At 43.3% G+C, this 20,010-nt stretch overlaps 1 protein-coding gene across 3 annotated transcripts in view; it reads left to right on the top strand.

Annotated features, from left to right (window-relative positions):
* SV2B (synaptic vesicle glycoprotein 2B) overlaps window positions 1–20,010 on the top strand; it is a 47,007-nt gene that overhangs the window by 6,998 nt on the left and 19,999 nt on the right. For all 3 annotated transcript variants that reach the window (XM_072345268.1, XM_072345267.1, XM_072345266.1), the window contains one exon: window positions 14,136–15,018. In XM_072345268.1, coding sequence (XP_072201369.1) covers window positions 14,502–15,018 — 517 coding nt within the window. In that variant the 5' untranslated portion in view covers window positions 14,136–14,501. The remainder of the gene's footprint in view (window positions 1–14,135; window positions 15,019–20,010) is intronic.

The raw sequence follows: 20,010 nt of genomic DNA, 5'->3' as shown, positions 1-20,010 counted from the left end.
AGGGATAAGATAGATCTACAAAGCTGTGAGAGACATGGAGGCACTGAGTAGAGCTACATACTGTCTCTTCTCATCCAAGAACCAGAGGACACCAGATCAAGCCAACTGAAGCCAGATCTAGGTCCAAGATGCCCCTACCTGCCCTCTCAAAGGTGAGGCAATCTTGTCCCATAGCCTAAAATGCCATCCCCAAATAACAAGAACTCCTATGGCTGACATGACTTACAGGCCATAAATGTCCTGTGTCTGCTGCTTAAATCCGTCCATTCAAGAAATGCCTTCCTCTGTCTCTTGCTTTGAGGACGTGGATGTTCTGTAGAAGAGTGAGACCTGGAGAGCAGGCCTGATGCTGGATGAGCTCCTGCAGGAGATGCTGCAGGGCTGTGTGACAGCTGGTTCTGTGATTCAGTGTTTCAGTTAGACTGGATGTTTTGCTGTGATTCACAGCAGATCTTGTGAGAGGTGTGTTTGGAGGAAGCTGAAGTTCATCCACTCTCAGCTGGGTGATGGATGTGTTTGTTCAGGCTCTGTTTCCCTCCATGGTGCCAGCATAGCTGCTGTCTCCTTGGTTTCATGTCCTTCTGAGCTGACAGTGAGCAAGAAGGGTAGATGTCCTCAGGACAAAGCAGTCCCAGAGTTACCACTCAGCACCCCTTGCAACATGGAGAGTTTCCCAGTCACAGCATGAAGATGATCCCTAAGGATCTGTAAACAGCAACAGGGTGAGCAGAATCACTGCAGGAAATTTCAACCCTGGGAAAAACACAATGTGAGCCACAACCACCAGGCAGCAGGGAAGAGCCTCTACATGGGATGTGTCTCTTGTCCCTGTGGCAGACAGAGGAAACACCCATAGGGCTGGTGACAGAGGCTTCATCTTGCATTTATTATTTATCATTAATTACATCTGCTTTGGGCACTTTTTTCTTTTTCTCATAGATAAGGATAGCGAGGGTTGGCTATTAGGATCTCTTTTATTATGCTAGCAGGAGATGATCTTTGCTGTAAGGAGCTCAAACACCATAAATCAGCAGAGATGATTTTGTGCTGCAGTGCCAGCAGGTGCCAGGCAGCATGGGCATCCCCAGCCCTGCACTGATACGTCAGGGACTTGTGGGGCATTCCAGGAGACTGCAAGGGGCACAGCAGCTTGGGAAGGGTGCAGGACCCCAGTGGTCTCATAGGAAATAATAATGGATTAGGAAAATCCTGCATTTGCCCCTCTGCCTACTGCAAGTTCTGCAAAATCTTGCCCCTAGACAAGATTTACACAGAGAGAAGTGGGCGAGAGCTCGAGCCCTGCCGACTCATGAGTCCAGGCTGCTGAGCATAGCAATTTCCAATCCATCAGCAGGAAATAAAGCAAGATTTACACCTGGAAGGCAGCGGAGAAGCTGAAAGAGAGGAATGAAATATAAGGTGCCCCAAAGAGACACTGTGGCAGGGGCTCCTGTTTGCCTTTCTTGCAAAGGTAGAGGGATGCAGCCAGGGCTGGTATCTGCTGCTTCAGGCCATGCTGCTGATTAAATATTGAAAGGAATTTCTTGTTGTTGCTTGAAAGCTTCTGTCTGGATGGAAATGAAGTTAACATGAGGACAAGTTAGTGCTGGCGCAATTAGTCTGTGCTTAAGTAGGGCTGACCGTACGCAGGCCAAAAATAGCTTTGTGGTTTTCAGCATAAAGGTGTTAGAATGTGGCTTTGACTCACCCTCTTTCTACTCTGAGCTGTGGGACAGCTCAGGGGAGAGGGGATGCCATGGGCATTTTCCAGCTCTCAGCTGTGCATGGCCAGGAGTCTCCTGGGCTCTGAGAAGAAAACAAGGAACCAAACCTGTACATTCAGTCAAGTCTGCCACAACTCATCTAAGCACTACTATAATTTGACTGTAGCATTCTATGGTAAGGAGCTCAGTAAAAATGCCTGTGAGAAGTCATACGAGCTAAGCTTTCTTGCAGCCTAAGTGACACTGAGCAGTATTTATTTTAAGGTTTGCAAAATCCAGCAAAGAACGTATTAGCTCATTTTTTAAGTGGTAAGGGAAGAAAGATAGGCCACCTTTATCTTTCCTGTTCAGGTTAAGGTGGCATGTCTGCAGCAGAATCTGCTGCTCAGGACACGTTTCCATTATTCTTTAGAACTAATTGAAAGTAATTCTGAAACTTGATTTCAAAAATCGCATTAAACAGTTCAGCTTGTGCTGGCCTTAAGTGGTTTTTAATGGCGTTATGTGATCATCGGTAACTGCACTTGATTAGAAGAGCCTATAACAGGGCTGATGGATGAATTGTCAGCAGTTACATCTGGATTCATGCACAGCCCTGAGATTCTGATCCATAACATATCTGAGACCTAATTAAAAATCCAGATTGGTGTTATTAGAGTGGGATGTGCGGTCAATGGACAAAGTTATTTAACACGATTTTGGCACCTTTTGTGTTCTTTCTGAGTATCTGAGGGTAGCTGTTCAGCTTCGACTCTTCTTTCCCAATTGTAACACGAAAAATTGTCTTTGTGCTCAGAAATATTCCAGCTGGAATATTCAATTAAAAAACCATCCAGATTTTCTATTTCCAAACAGTGTGCTGTCAAATGCAGGAGCTGATAGGAATTTCTCCATTCCTAAGGAAGTTATTTAATTAACTGTTGCTTATTTTTCTCATACCTGCTATGAAACAATGCTGTGATTTTGGCGGGCTGACAACACTTGAGACCACACAGCTCAGCAGACAAGTGTGTGACACACAGGAAACAAAACACTGCCTCCTACACCAGTCCTACACAGGTTTTCCCTCAAGTGGGAAGTCATTCAAGCCCCATCAACCCCAAAAAGTCACAGTAAAGCTCCCCAGGTGACAGTTCAGCTCTTGACAGGTGTTTCACTGGGTTCTTGATCCCCCTGTGTGTCAACCTTGCTCAGGATCAGAGCAGTTCCTCTTCTGATGCTCTCTCCAATTCCAGCAAGCCAGCAGCACAGAATGAGGAGCTTCTCACCCTGCCAGCTGGTGGGTGCCTGCCCATGGGGTGTAGAGCAGTATGGAGCTGCTTCCCTGCTTGCCTCTGGCTGCTGAGTTAATTAGTGGCCCAATTTAGGATGCTTGGAAAAAGACATTACTAATTTGAGCATGAATACTGCTTGGAGCTGGGATGGCTTGGGATGAATTTTGCCGTCATTAATGAACATCAGTTTCAAGATCTATTTCAAAACAAGCATTTGAGGAGGAGATGCCACATCTGCTTCCACTGTGAGACTCATCGAGGAGGGGAACCTTGCTTGCTCCGAGCAAGAGAGATCAGAGTAAGGCTCCTGAGGGGTGCCTGGAAACAAGCAATGTCACTGCAGAAGTAGAGGCTCACTCTGACCACTAACATGTGGTGAAGGCACATAAAGACAGACATCTCTCATGATGCAAAGGACCCACAAAACCTTCAGTACTCTCTCAGGAGTGACCACTCAGGCCAATTTGGAACATCCCAATGAATGTTCATGTCCCTGCAGCTGGAAAAGAGCTGTACACAAATGTCCAGAGCAATAGTGACCATTTAGCCATGGGCTTGTCTCCATGCCAGGATCTGTGCATCAGCACCGTTTGTTCCTTGCCTGCTCCAGGTAAACAGATGTTTGCTTTGGTGGTGTTCTGAAGGCTGTAAAGAGGTTGGATCAGGGTCTCACTGTGACCACTTTCATCACATGCTTTTTCTGAAGGATGTTGGATATATCAGTATGCTGGGTGGGTGAAGGGAGAAAGAGGGAGTGAAAAGGGGTAGAAGAGGTAAAACAGAGTTGCTTGTTCAGTTACAGAGCACGAAGGAAGGATTTTCTTTCTTTTTTCTCCAGCAGTTGCTGAGTCAAACGTGCATATCAGAGTTTACTGAACGAGCCTTTTCTGTGTCCTTTAATGCAAAACGTTTCTTGCTCAAAGATAGAGCCAATTATCGTGCATGCATTTACCCAGTTCTAGGAGCCTGCCTGCTTTGTATCTATATTTCATGAACCTCAGCTCTCCCCGAGGCTTGCCGCACTCTGTTCTCCCTGCAGTGAAGGGCTCCTGAGCTGCAAAAGCAACAATGACTCAAGCAAAACGCACAAACAGATGAAACTCCCTGGATTTACCTCCCCTGGCAGCCTGGCCTTATCCCTCTTAATGCTGGGTGGCATTTGGATGCTCTTTCAGAGCCTGCCAGACCAACCTGCCATTGTGCTGATGAAGAAAGCAACTGCTCCTCACATCCTGCACATCCTGCCCTTCAGCCCCACAAATATTGCAGTCAGGAAACTTTTTCTGACCTTCGGACTCAGGCTGAATTTCAGGCTTTCACATCTGCTCTAAATGTCCCAAAACACAGCCAAGTTGATTTCTCATTTGGTGCAAATGGGGACAGATCAGCTGGAACCCAGCACTCCAGCTTGGTCCCTTGGTTTGCTGTGCTTGAGAAGTCGACTTGAGGTTTTTTGACTCATTGATGACTTTGAAGTTTGCTTCTTATTGCCAATTCCTTATTTCCTGACCAGTTCACATTCTCCTTGTTCTTGAGCTCACACTGGATGAAGTAGCATTTTTTGTTCATGTTCTCTCCCCTTGCTCACTGTGCAGCTGGGTAGGAAAGACAGATCATTTGTACCATCCAGTGTTGCCTGATGCATTCATGTCAAAGAGAAGCTTCCCATCCTTGGAGAACATGCTCCCTCTCTCTGCACAGACAATTTTCATCCAAACATCTTATTCACAAAAGAAAAAGATCAATTCTGGACAAACTGGAAATGTTTGAGAAGCAACTGTTCCCTTTTGTCCATCTTCCATTGAAAAAGACTGAACTAACTGCAATATTCTGAACCTCTGGGGAGAATCTGATAAATTTTGAACAAAATATTGACTGATATGAAGAAAAAGGTTCTTTTTTTTTTACTTTTTTTTTTTTTCCCCCATAGAAAACTGGACAATCTTCTAGCCCTTTCTCCCAGATTTGTCTGTCTGAATAAAAGAAACAGACAAGCAAGGTGGACAAAATAGCTCAGACTCATTTTGTAATGGCCAAACTTATCCCACTGGTTTCCAACAGGCTCCTTGTTTGCTGGGCATCCTTAGAGTCAAGTGGAAGAAAGAAGTGTCTGCAGGGCTGTATTCTCAGAAGGAATGCAGAAAATGAAGATAAGGCTGTATTTCTTTCAATAGGGTGTGGATTTTCCTATGGCGCTCCCCTCTTTTTTCTCATACTGAATTTACTCTAGGATTGAAATGTCCTGAACCCAATTGTGCCTATGTGATTTCTTCCTCTTGCCTTTATTGTAGAAAGGACAAATTATGCATCAGGGATAGATCTTCAGTTGCTGAAAGCAGTGTGATATTCTTCCAGTTTAGATCAAGCCAAAGGAATAATCACATTTATCTGTGTGATGTGTGATGTGTATCTCTGAGATCTGCCATTCCCATTGCTATGTGATACAAACCCTGGTGATTTTATGACTGCTAATAAGCTCCATAGTAGGAATCTAATTAAATATCCTCTGATCTTCCCCTTCTCTGTGTTGATCAGCTCAGGGGCTGCTTTGGATTCTCCATCCCCCACTTCATATAGCCTTGTGCTGGAAGTAAAGCATGGATGCTTTTCTCATCCTTTGAAGTCTATTAGATAGTGCCTGTCAGCATCACAGAGCTCAGGGACAAATAGACCAACAGCATGAGCCAATGGGGCTGGAAAGTTCCTACAGATTATATCAAGTGCGTTAAGAAAAAATGAGACAGAATGTCTGAGTAAGAAAAGAGCCAGGAAGGGCAGGAAAGCCTTGGCACCTTCCAGCAGAGAGAGTCAGCAGCACCCCAACCATCTGTAGCAGAGCAGCTGGCGATTTGTCAGGTTGGTGTCAAAACTGCTCTGAGAAGGGACAGATCTGTGGGTTCTGTGCAGAAGGATCAGCAGTTTTGCCTTCACTTGGCAGACAGGATTACTCTACTAGAAGAAATCAACTCTGTCCATGAGCCAAGGGAGAACTCTGCATGATGCCGGGCTGCAGGAAAACCCCTTGCTGCAGCAACCTGCAGGCAATGCTTCCCTCCTGCCATGCAGCTCTCAATGCTGCCCAAGACCTGGAGCCATCTTGCCTCTAACCGAGCTTGAGCTCTGACAAATGGCTGCCCAGGCATGCATTTTTCAAACTGTTTTCATAACCTTTCCATATTTTACAGAAGAATCATACGTAATACAGGAGCAGAAGTAGCCTGAATTCAACTCTCCTGGCATAAATTGCACTGACGGCAGTTTGACTTTAACTCCCATCTGCACTGTCGCGTCCCTACCCACAAGCATGAGTCACACGGAGCAATCAATAATAGCTAAATCCTTCCACTGCCTCAACAGGTGGTTGTGAGGATTTTCTCTCTTGTGTATATATGATGATATATTGAACCTATTCATTTTTGGAGATGAAGATTTTTCATCATTAACGTCCATCCTGAACATAGGAATTTATTAGGCTATTTGGGAGGCAAACATCCAGCCTTCTTACTACTATGAAGTGCCATGTCTAACTGCATATATTCTGCCCTTTCACTGCCTCAAAGTAACACCAGTTTCCAAGGCTGGTTATTCCAGGTAGCAGTACATTTCCTCTCCCTTCCTTTCTGTCCTTCACCCTGCCTCATCCTACCTCTCTTGCTATATATCTCATACCTCTCAGCAGCTGTTTGGAGACTCGTTTGAGTTGAAAGTCTCCATATGGGTATAAAACACAAGTATAAATGCAGTGTTGCTATATATGAGGTCTTGTATTGCTGTTAAATCAGTGCCAGTATATTCCAGACCCTATGACAACTTGAGTTTGCACAGCTAGTAAGTGAAAATCAGATCTATCTATTTTTGTGATTTGCTGTGAGATGTCTGCTTCAAAACCACATTTTTCAAAGATCTGGGCATCTGAGGTACTCAACATGCAGTTTGCAGCCAAGACAAGATTTGCAAGTTGCTTTCTCAAAGAAGAAAACATCATTCACAGAGTGCATATAGCAAATACAATAACCGCATTGTGCTATCTGTTGTATCATCCTGGATGCTACAAATTTCAGGTCTCCTTAGTAGTATTTCATAGCAACAAATGGTCAAAGCAATCAAAATGTTATGAAAATAGATGGAGCAAGGCCAATTACTCCCATACTTTCTCTGCTAAATAACCTTGAAAAGAGTCTCAGAGTGAACATCTCTTTAAATCTGCTGCTGCTCATGCTTCTATTTCTCCACAGGTAAGGTGCATAATGAGCAGCTCAGCTGCAATTTTGAAAGCTCTTGTAGCCCCAGAACAATTGCATTGCAGGGATCGTGCAAAAAGAGAGAGAGAGATGCTGGATTTAGTTTGGGAATCACCCCTCTTCTTTGATCTAACTCTTAGCTTTGTAATAACTACATTTCCTGAGGCTACTTACTTGTAACCCCAGAAGGATGGACAAGTAACAACCCTATTGAGGAGCACAGTGGAAGCATAAGGTTGGCTGTGACAGGCTGCAACACGGGAGATTTCTTGGAATAAGCCTGTGTACTGGCATGGGCAGTGACTTGGTACACTTCACTGGAGCTGGCAAGCAACTGTCTCTAGAGACTGATGCCCTAAGCACCCTGGGCTGGGAAAGAGCTGTTCCAAATAAAAGGAACAGTACCCTGCAGGGGAAGCTCTCAGCTGGTGGAATTCTCTGCTAGAGCTCATCCTTAACACACTCTTAGAAAACAAGAGAGGAAAACCTTGCAAGTGTTTTTGCTTTAGATGCATTCAGTGATTTATCCTGCTGTCTCTGGTTTGTGGAGGGGTTTGTCAGTCCCACAGCAATTGGAAGGTGAACCCAGGAAATAGAACAATACATTCATTTCCTATGTGAGATAGGAAATAATCATCAAATGGTTTGGGCTGGAAAAGACCTAAAAGACTAATGCCAATTCCATGTCACGGGCAGGGACACCTCCCACCAGCTCAGGCTGCACAGGGCCCCATCCAGCCTGGCCTTGAGCACCTCCAGGGATGTGTGGCACCCACAGCCTCTCTGGGCAGCTGTGCCAGTGCCTCACCACCCTCTGAGTAAAGAATTTCTTCTGAATGTCTAATCTAAATCTACACTTAGTTTAAAGCCGTTACCCCTTGTCCAATCACTACACTCCCTGATGAAGAGTCTCTCCTCATCTTTCTCATAGGTCCCCTTTAATATGGAAAGAATCTGGGCAAAGAATGATTTTGTGACCAACAAGACAGCAGAGCCAAAGTGAGGGGGATCTGCAGGTTTTGGCAAAGCAGAAAAGTGAGGACAAGAGCAGGGAGTGCTGGAGGGGCACAGGCACAGCAGACCTTTGACACTGCTGTGTTAGCTGGAAGCAGTAGAATGAATGAGGTATTTAATAAAGATACTTGCTCAAATGGAATTTCTTCTCAAAGAAAGCAGCATTTAGAATTCACTCAGGGTTGCAACCGCTTTCACAACTCTGCCACCGGAGCAAATCTATTCATCACAGCCATGTATTAATGAATGAGTTAATTAAGTGGCTCATTATTTAATAACACAGATTGCAAGTGTGATGAAATAGAAATCCCCTTTGTAGCTAGAGTCACATTTGTGCCAATGAGCTAAGCAGTTCGTAGTTAATCAGGCGTGCTTGCTGCCTGACACAGGCAGAATCTGCTGAATCGTGGACAGTTTATAACCAAGGTTACTTCTTACTCATCTCTGGGACCTTGTCAGGAACTCCAGGTCCGGGAAGGTTAGACCTTGTAAGCAGTTCAAGGGCAAGTATACATGGAAGCATCAAACTCATTAGAGGACACCAGGGCACTATTTTTTTCTGAATCAACACTAAATTACCTGTAGTTTTATACTATGAGGTGCATTACTGGTGAAGAGATTGGTTTATTGTATGGGAAATTGGTAATCACAGCCTGAACCTCTGATTAATCAGCTGAGGCAAATGTTGGGTCAGCTGCAGGAGCACAGGTGAGAGTGATGTAGCTGTGCTCCCAGAAGGGATGGAGCTCGACTCCACCTCCTCTAAGACCTCATTTAAGGGCTGACCCCCCACTGAGGCAGCATCTCTTGGAGATTGCTCCCCAGTGAAGACTGCTCCAGCTTTTCCAGCCAAGGCATTGACATTGGTGGGTTTTCCTTTGTGTATAACCTTTGTATATTTACTATCATCTTTGTTAACATCTTTATATTAGCCACCCTCACATTTATTAATAAGCAATGAAGTCTAAGAGACTCAAGCTCTCAAAGATATTGAAAAAGACAACAACATAACAGAAACTTGGATTCAAGGTTTGACACTGATGTGGCTTCCCTATGTGACCTTGGGTTAACTTCTTGGTTTACATCTATAATGGGAAGCATTTCTTGATACCCAGGTCATGTCTTGTGCCTCAGCTCCACATTAGGAAAAGAGCTGTGGGGGTGTCAGTGCCCACCTTCATCTTGGTCATGGTGTCAAAGATGGATGGGAAGGTTAGAAGGAGATCTCAGCTTGCTGATCTGTAGGGGGCCTGTGGCTATAGAACACAGTGCAGAGCATTTCAATGCCACCATCTCAGGTTATGATATAAAAAACAAACCTAAATACTTATGTGGAAGTACAGGCGCTGTAAGCTGCTTAGGCACTGTGATAATGGCAGAGAAGGGGGAACAGATAGCAAGGAGAGGTTTAGAGGCCATGAGTATTTCCTCTGCAAAAAGATGTTAATATCAACAAGATGGCTGAATTCCAGTTCAGACATATGCACTGCTTTAGTTTTCTTTGTGTAAATTACCATCTCCACAAAATTCTGGTGCTTGAGACCATTCCCTCCTCCCACCATTCCTCCTGCTGTGATTCTCTCCCATCATTCCTGGGTTTGTTCTTTTCCCCTTCACCTCCTCCCTCTGACTAAGACTTCAGCTGTGATTCCTTCCTTCTTTTGCTCCTTGAAGCAAGTCTGTTCATTATTTATTAGATGCCATATTCTTACACCATCTGTCTCAACTCATTATCCATATTCAGCTTGTCAAAATGACCTTTTATGGCCTTTCTCTGGCACCCTAATGTGTAGTCTGGCCCTCCTTATATAGCTTTGTGCTGCTACATCATTACTTTCCAACTCCTACTGTTAGTGTTCCTCTGTCTCACGAACACCCAATTTACTATTCTATGTCCTTAAATTCAGAAAAGCTGTTTATTCTGTTTGACTGATGCTTGTTCCTTGTTTCATCTGCTCCATATTCACTGTGCCAGCTTGCTGCAGCACATACTGTCTTAGATACAACCTTTAAAGCATCTGCATGAAAAGATATCAGGCTTTAAAGTATAATCTCCCCTCAGCAATCTGGAGGACTTTCTGTCCCTCCATTTGTAATGTAACATGGTGGACTGCAAGCTTAGCCCTCAGTCACTCTGTTGTGAAAGTCACCACCCCATGAGGTGATAGGATTTCAGTGCCTGATGCACTGGAAAACAGGAGTTTCCCCCAGAACACACTGGATGGGACAGTGAGAAAAAGTGTAATGGAAGAACTTTTACCCCATGTGTCCTACCTGCAGGGGAACAATCAGCAGGTGCCACCTGCACTGCTGAAAGCCAGCTCTGTGGACTGGGTGATTTCAAGTCAGTGACTCGAATATCTTGCTCTTTTTTAACTCTCAGCTACTCATACAAAATGTGTTGCAGATTGTGTAGCTTATTAAGCTGAGAGTCTTTGAACCTGTGCTACAGACCTATTCTCTCAATAGAGAATTTAGGAGAAAATGCTTTTTATTCTTAGTTTTCACTTCATGCAGTGTTCTCCTGAGAGGCCCCAGCAAAAGACAGCTCTTTATCCAGAGCTCAAAGCAAGTTCTGCTCAAGGCACCTGTTACAAACAAATGGGGAAGCTTTGCATTCTGTATGTATTCACAGATACAGATGATTGTTGTAGCAATAAACACAACTTTACAGCTGAAAACCCTATATAACCCTATTTTGGCATGCTCACATACGTAAACACTGTGTAGTCTGTGGAGAAGTAGCTCAGTTTTGCTATCAACTACCATATCACTGGTTAGAAAACTAAGCTGCCTTGATTTCTTGAAATGAAGCAGAAAACAGCTGCTGACATTCCTGCAGATCAAAGTGGTTTCTGACCTTGGACTGTGCTCTCATCCTCTCAAGATTACTTGATGACCACTGTTTCTTTTGGACTTGAATTTTGAGGACAAACATTGCTTCTATTTTTGTGGGATGGGGGGACTAAGAGGGAATCTTTTTCTTACAGATGTATTCAGCCCTCATTCATCTATCTGCAGTTGTATGTAAACTTATACTGCAAAGGCTGATTTCTGTTTCTGAAGAGACCAGATCTTCAGTGAATCAAATCATCCTGATTAGTGTTCAGTTACTGGGGTCAGATCTTTGGAACTCCTCAGGTACTCTTTTCTCATCAGCACTTTGGGATTAGGATATTTGATGGGAAGAGAAGCAGCTGCTGGAAACCTGTGAGTCGTGCCAGTTTCGATGCAGTCACCTCTGTTAGAGGTCAATGAATGTTTCTGCTGATTGATGTTCCTCATGACCATCTGCATCCAAAAGTGTTTCACAATCATATCCTCCAAAACTTTTCTCCCTATCTGGTTATTATTTTGGCAGCAAAACACTGTTACAAAAAGTCAAGCAAGAATTAGTGAGGATTATGGCTGAGCTCTAGCAGAGATGGGTTTATAATCCTTCAGTATGAAGTGAGAGCTGCTATGATTACTGAACAATAGGTGTTATTTCTTCCACCATCAGAGCATCAGTAATGTGCCAGGGCTTTCATACTCCCCTGGCCATCTCCTGCCTGCTCTGAGCACAGTTTGGACCATCAATCCATACAGCCAGTCCCTGACTTTGGATTTCACTTGCTTTCTACCTCTCTGCAACCAAGTCCCCTCATTCCTCATTTTCTAACAGCATTCACGTAAGTATTCTCTCCGTATCTTGCCACTTTTCCCTCTGCAGGATCCTTGCCAAGAACTCTGCCTTGCCATCTGTCCAGGAAAATGATGATACTGCTAAGCTCTGTTCTGGATGTTGAATCATATAGCTGGAGCAGCAGTGTTGAGGTTAGCAAAAAAATAAAGAAGCCCAAACAGAATAACAACAAAAGAAACAAACAAACGAAACCCTTATATATGCTTATCTTTCCTATGCTGCTTTTTCCTCTACTGTGTTTCTCTATTTTCTCTTCTTAACAATACTCCTTAGGGAACTCTATATCCATAAGAACAAACTGAAGTGGTTCTGATGCCATTCTTATTGACAAGAAAAGGCCATTTTTTCAAACCTGGATATTTTTTGGGGGGGAAAAAAAGAAAGAAATAATCAGTTTCAACAAATGTTTCTAATAAAAAAGGGATCAAATAGCTGACATTCTGGCATTTCCTAAATTCAATGTTTGTTTTTCAGTTTGAAACAATTCTCTGTGCTTACTTTCTCTTGATGCTTAAGAAAAGGCACATTTTTGCAGAGCGTAGGATGAAATATTTTATATGCACCTGATCCAAAAGCATTATGTCTGTGGACTGTGGGGTTGAAGAGTAATTCTGAGGGGTTTTCTTTCCATTTGAAAGAGGAAAGTGTTAGTGGGGGGGAGGGGGAAATAGCAGTTTTAAGCAGTTAACACAGTGCTGTTTAAACCTTGCCAGTATATCTCACATCAGTAGTTGTCAGTGAAAAAGGGCCCAAGGTTGTAATAGGCTCGATGTGATGTGTACACTTGTCTTGAAATCTCATACATCACAGTGAAGTATAATTAAAGTAATCCAAGCCTGCAATCTGTATGAGAAGTCATGATTTCTCATCTAAATGCTAAATGGGGCTGCTAATATGAGTGAGTGCAGCTCAGCTTGAGTGAAAGGATGTTAAAGAATCGGGTCTAAAATCTGCCTGTGCAAAAGGCAGTGAAAGGAAGAAAGCTGTGTGGAGTCTGGGAAGTTCTGAGTCTCAAAAGTGCTCTTGGATTTTTTTTTAACTATTGATGGAGACACTCCAGCATTGAAACAAGAGTTCTCCACCCCATCCAAGTGTTTCTGACAGCTGTCAACTCTATTCTGATACAGAATAGCTTTTCAGGTAACAACACCTACGCACATGGCACTAAGGAACATGGTATAGCGATGAGACTCAGTAGGTCAGGCTTATGGCTGGACTTGGTTTCCATCAAAGATGATTCTGTAATGCTTTGATATGTACAGACAGGTATATGTAGCCATGTCATTTATTAGCTGATTTACTCTTTACACTTAAAGTCCATATTTTGTGCATGCCTACACTGTGCTGACTCCTCTAGTGTGACTAGGCTGTGATTCTCACACACATCTCCATCCAAACCTCCTGTCTACAGCTGTGTGCAGCAACAAATGCAGGAGAACACTGGAGAGCCAGCTGGCTCAAAACTGCTTGAAGAATAATGGAAATCAGGCATCTAAAATGAGAATGTGTTTAGATGTGACTTGGCTTCCCTTGGTTTTCCCTGCAGAGAGCAGTGATTCCATATTAGCTTTGTCTTTTGCTCTCTGTAAAAATTGTTCTCCATTGATAGTTTGATATGAAAGAACAGAGCTCAGTATGACTTTAGGTGACTTTATTTTGGCAGACACAGCCTATTAGTTGTACATCTGTCACACAGATGGGGAGACACCAGGGAAAAAACAGACAAGACAGCAAATAAAATTAATTTTGGGATCTGGATGAGAAAGAAAAGCAAGGTTATATTTTGTAGCACTAAGATTTTAGACATCATAGGTACTTGGGATGAGCTTGCTCTGGGTAGAAACACATGTAGCAGAGATCTCTATTTAAGCAACCAAGCTTGGTACCCTCCTGTTCTCTGTAGAAACCAGCACAGTACGTGGGAAGCAGGACTTCTATGAATGGCAGAGTTTTGGACCTTGCAATCTACTTTAGGTTTCTATACATTCTGCACTGGGTTTCCAATTAGTTTGGCAACTCCTAATGCTTCTTTTTCTTTTTTTGCCCCCTGAACCTTTAGGCTTTGCAGATGCAAAAGCATTTCCCAGACTTTCTGTTGCCATTTTTCACAATGGAAAATGTGCACTCAAAATGCTGGCTGTTAAATTCAATGCAGGTGTTCTTGTAAGCTTATCTTTGCTATTGTTTCCTTTTTCAGGACATGACCTTCACCTCCATGATGAATCAGGAAAAACCTGTCAAGTCCTCCTAGCTCCCTGGCTGTGCCGTTTGCTGTTCCCTTGCTGTTCAACAGACAGCAGCCCCAGCTTTTCCCACCCAAAGCAAGGAAGAAGCCAGCAAACCACACATGACAGCTGAAAAGTGAAGCATTATCAAAAGCTGCGTGAGACTGTCAGAGAGAAACTTTATATAGTAATTCTCCTTCTGAGCCTGGGAAGCCGTGCAGCACATTAGTTACAAGGAAAAGGGAGAAGAAATGCTCAAGTAACTGAGACCTGAAATTGCACTAATCAGTACATATCTTTGAATAACTGCATACAGTGTTTAGAAATCTGCATTCACAATGGATGATGGATACAGAAACACAAACCTCTATCAAGGGGGCAGGGAGACAAACCAAGTCTCAGATGATTACAGGTACCAGGATGGTAACTATGAGGGGTATGCTCCCAATGATGGCTACTACCGTGGTGGGGATGAGCCGACTCATGAGGAAGATGCCCAGAGTGATGTTACAGAAGGCCATGATGAAGATGATGAGGTGTATGAAGGGGAGTACCAAGGAATCCCTCACCCAGATGACATTAAAGCCAAGCAGAAGCAGCGAGCTCCTGCCATGGATGATGAGTACAGAGACCGTGCTGACCTTATGGCAGAGAGGATGGAGGATGAGGAGCAGCTTGCCCACCAGTATGAAAACATCATTGAGGAGTGTGGCCATGGACGCTTCCAGTGGACCCTCTTCTTTGTTTTAGGGCTGGCACTGATGGCAGATGGGGTGGAGCTCTTTGTGGTTGGATTTGTTCTGCCCAGTGCTGAGAAGGATATGTGCTTATCCAGTTCAAACAAAGGCATGCTAGGTAAGTGCCACTTGAGCAGCTCTTCTAATCTAACTGACAGTACCTAGAATATGTTTCTCTCACAAACAGAGGATTTTAGAACCTTATGGGGGCCTTATTTTTTAAATGTTTTATCTCATGCGTAATCACGGCTGGGTGGATCTGATTCAAAAGGTGATTGCATACTGCTGTGAAGGCAGCTGCTGTAAAGCAGTAGCAGAACAACACCACATCTCAGCCCACCTTAAGGATAGGCTATGTCCCCAGGACTGGCCACCGTAGGCTGCATTTGGGCCAGGCAGCCCACAGTGAGTATGTCCACAAGGCAAAAAGGCTATGTGCAATTCTTCCTGCTTAACCATTTAATGATGCAATTTTCAGTGCTTTTAGGAATTAAATGCTAATCATCAGTCTGCAAAGCAGTACTATCTGAGTGTGATGGATATAACAGACAGGGATGCATTTGGTCTGGATCAGTCTGCTGTTACACTGTGTCTCTCAATGCTTCCTTGCTCTCCAGTTTTCACTGTATCCAGGTACCCCCATGCTTTAGCCAAAAGTCCCAGCTGGCAGATCAGAACAGCTGGTCCTGCATGCTGACTTCTTGGCCAGAGCACACTGTTAATATGTACTGGGTCAGAAGTAGCCTGTGAAGGTTTCTTAGGTCTGTAGAATGAGATTAATGTGCTGAATGGAGATTAAAGGGTCAGGCTACTGGCAACGTCATTATTGACACCTCCCTGCGGTTGAAATACAAAGGCATAGTTACTGTGAGTATGGGTGGAAAAGGTTGAATGAGACTTTTTTTCCCTTTGCACGTAATAAGCCATGGGAGGAATAGAAGTCTCCCAGATCTCTAAGAACCAGGAAAGTGTCCAGCATGTCCTGCAGTGAGAGACAGCTGTGCAATAGTACAGCACATCTGGAAGGAAAATGAAGTAGCTTTTGAATGAACTGCTCTAGGAGGCGATGGTGTGTCTGGATGGATGTATACCAAAGGTCATAGGGAAAACATCAGGCCTGCTAAGCATACATTTGGGGCAGGATCTCTGCCTGATACAAGGGAAAGGTGGATTTTGGATTAGACCTTGACTCCGTTCTATTTGCATTGTTTTCATGTAGCAAAGGCAATAGACAGCCTTTCAGATATGCCTCAGCTTGGTGTACCAAGATCCTAGAGACTTTTTTTCTTCATTTGGTTTTCTTTCCTGTGTCTTCTTTTTTCTTCTCTGAACTCAAGGATCAGGATGTTTCTTTCCACTGTGAGCCCGTTTTGTACCTGGTTTTGCACCTACAAGGGTTTGGTAACATTTTTTTGTTCCACAAACCACAGTTCTAGCTCAAAATAGCTCAGGTCAGATTCGTAGAAGCAAACTGATCACAGCTGAATCCTAATTTCAAAGGGACTTCCAGATTCACCAGCTCCCTGTGGAGCACCAGGCTCCCAATGGGTATCTTTTCAGTGACAAGACCTTTTTTGCAAGGCAGGTCATATGTTCTCGTGACTGTATGAAAGCTGAGATCTTTTGAAACTCCGACTCCATAAATATCCATCTCTGTAGTTGATATCAGAGACAGAAAACTTCAAATGTCACGAGAAAAATCTACCTTTCAAGTATTTCTGGCCCAACCACAGGTAAGAAAGAACAAGAGAACTCCTAAGACCTCTTTTTTTGCATGCTTTTTCTAGCTCTGCATTGCACAGCTGAAAGGTCAGGGTGTTCTCACGAGCTCTGGATAAGCAAGGAGATATCTAGGTTCATATCCAGCTTGAGCTCCAGCTCACTGCACACTGACTCAGCTGGCCTGGAATTCTTAGCAGTAGAACAGCACTCTTCTTGTGCCTTTCCTGCCTGCTTTAACAGGCTGCTCTCGATGACCTGATTTTGCAGAACTATTTCTTTTGTCCTTGTCTTGTTTGTTCTGAAGGTTCTACTGTCAAAGCTTGCATGCACACTGTATTTTTTACTTACAGATGAACAAAATGAATTTGCCTAAGAACAAAATCAACTGTTTCATCTTGGTTCAAGAAAGATTATAAAGACCAGAAAGCAGAAATTTATGATAACAGTCCCTTGTTATTGATTGCTGTTGCAATCTGGTTAGTCTCTGATTCATTGGTTTTGGTTAAACACATTGCTTCTACCACTGGGATCTTTCTCTGTTGCAGGTTTTCTCTTGGATCTGAGGTTTGCCAAGTGATCCCTTGTGAAAAGTGATTAAACAGAGCTTAGAAAGCATTAGAGTGGTTCACTGACAGGAGTAATGAATACTCAAGGGCACGGAGAAGTGAGGATGTAAGGAGAGCAGAGTGGGTACATGGCTGCAGGTGGGCAGGATGGGGAAGTGCTATTGATGGAAAGAGAACAATCCTCCTCAGAGCCTTTCCTGGATTAGTTTCAGCACCCATCCACCACTGACAAGAAAAAGATATCTGCCCACAAAGCTCAGAGCCTCCAACATATGCTCATTTCCCTCATGGTTTCCATTCCTTTGTCTGTGTGTCGTGCTATCACAAATTAATCTTGCTAAGGATCATTGAAGCCTGGTCATTACAGGCCGACTTGTCACAGTAATAGTAGCCATCAAGGAGCTCTTCTCCTCAGTTTCTGTCTAATGTGTACTGACAATCTTGCAAGAGTGCACCTGCACAGAATGGAGAGAGGGTTGACTGGAGAGGGTGTGAGTCTTTCTTTCATTGCCGTTGGGTTTTAGGGACATAGCGGCATTATCCACAGAGATACTACTGCCCCTTACCTTATCACCATCAGCCATAGGTGTCTACAGTGAGCTCCTGATTGCTTCCAGATGACTGCTCGTCAACATATTTTTGCTAAGGAAAAGTAATTAGACTGTCCCAGTCAGACTGAGGGTTGCTTCCAGGCAGTTGTGCACAGATATACACCCACAAGGCCATAGCCATAATGACTGAGGCCAGGAAGGAAAATATGGGAAATAAATCAGATAGCTAATTGAACTTACAGAAATAGGAGGGAACAGATGAGAGCTGGAGTGGCTGCCCCCTGAAGACTAATTGAGCAAAGGTCAGCTTTTGCTAAAAGGACATTTTGTGTTAAATACTCCATGTGTTGCATATTTTTCCTCCCTCAGAAAGCAAGAGTGGAAAAATATCCAGCAAATTATAGCCAAATTATGCAAAAATTACAAATAAACAGATGCCCACAGTGTTTCATGGAAGGTGTGAAACGAATATGACACCTCTTAGAAAACGTTTACATTTTGTTCTGAAAATAAACATATCTCCATCAGATGCAAATTAACAGCTATTTTAGCCCTGACTATCCCTCGTGGGACAAGATGTAATTTAAGTTTCTCTGTGATGCAAATTGTTATTTTGAGGATTACAGGAGTATTTAAAAAAAAAAAAGAAAAAAGAAAAAGCAAGGAGAAAAACATTAACAGCTCTCTGTGCTTTAGGTGTTTGACTTCTATCATTTTTAAAGCTAGCCACCGAGTACAAGCTCGCTAACTTTTCACAACAGTATTTTCATATATTCCTCTTGCAGATCTACTTTTGCTGAGCTTTCTCCAGCAATAGTAATAATAACAATGTATTTGTTAAATTTATTGCGAGAAAGTATTATTCCTTTTCAGTGTAATTCATCCTGTTGGAAACAGGGCATTCTTTTATTTGCTATGGACAACCATACAAGGAGTTATACGTTTTCTATTTGCTGATGTACCAAAGGGCACACATCATTCTTTGGAGAAATATCACATAAATATACAACTTCAGGTGCTGTTAATCACCCCTTAGAGGACAGAATCTTATACTTGCAAGCACAGAGCAGTAAGTACGCAGCCAGTAGAAAAGATGGTGTCAGTAATGTTTTCAACTTTTTCACATCCAGTGTATGAAAAACTGAAGGCACAGCTGTATCATCAGATCTCCCAGACTCCAGAGCTGCAGTTATCATTTCACAGTTCAGTAAACTGAGACAAGAAAAATGTGAGCCCTTTGCCCATGACTGCAAAGCATCCATGTAAATGCTGAGAGTAAAATCTATCTTTCAGGCTCACGTTTCCTCTTTCTTATGATGGTATAATAATATTTTAAGGAGACCACTATCTTCTAGACTCTCAGCCTTGCAGAGTTAGATTGAAAAACAGAAAAAGAGATCCCATTTGTAATCATGCAATTACGTAGATATTAAGGCTTGTTTGTGTGAGTCACTTTAAACCAAATGTGTAACACTATCTCTCCTTTTAGTTGTCCAAAGAGGATGCTGATAAGTGCAGATAAAACTGGCCTCATCTTCTTGTTGACCTGAATTCACCTGATATGACAGTAAATCCTAATCCCTTTGGCAGAGATCAGTGGTTTATCTTTTTCTGGATAAATACAGACCAGGAGCCCAGCCACGGCTCCTGTGCTGTTTCCCACCTTGTTTGACTGAGCGGGGGGACCAGATGGCCTGATGGATATCAATGCGATAGACAGTCCCCATGGAGGGGCTGAGTTGCTTGGCATGCATTGCCTTTCCAGTTCTATGACAAACGTACGTGGATTCACACATCCAACTTTGACTATCTACCCCCAGAGCTCAGCAAATGGAAAGCCTTAACATGCATGATCCATCTCTCAGAGGTAGAAGAGCCATTAGTGGAGATAGAGTCTCTCTGTTGGTGTTGAATCGACAAAACAAGTGCAGTGTGACTATACTTTCATGTGATTCCCATTTAGGAGATCAGTGAGATTCAAGGGTAAAGGAATAATAATCTTACAAGACAGAGCAGGCAAGAAATTTCAGGAAGAGGGGGAAAAAGTCATACAGTCCAGAGCCCTTTGCAAAATGTTGCTGTTGTTGGAGCTTAAGCCAAGCAGGATTTCTGGGTTTCTTCTTCTCCAGACCATTCAAGCACTATTGAGTCCTGTGCCTTGACTCATCCAAATAGCTCAGAAATGAATCACAAAATTTTGGTGTCCATAAAGTACATCCTTGTATAACAGATGCTCTGCTGTTAAGTGTTTGGGTTTTGTTTTTATCACAG

The sequence above is a fragment of the Excalfactoria chinensis genome, chromosome 10 (assembly GCF_039878825.1).
Source record: "Excalfactoria chinensis isolate bCotChi1 chromosome 10, bCotChi1.hap2, whole genome shotgun sequence".
NCBI lineage: Eukaryota > Metazoa > Chordata > Aves > Galliformes > Phasianidae > Excalfactoria > Excalfactoria chinensis.
The sequence above is the reverse complement of the archived record's forward strand: the minus strand, read 5'-3'. Positions and strand labels throughout refer to the sequence as shown.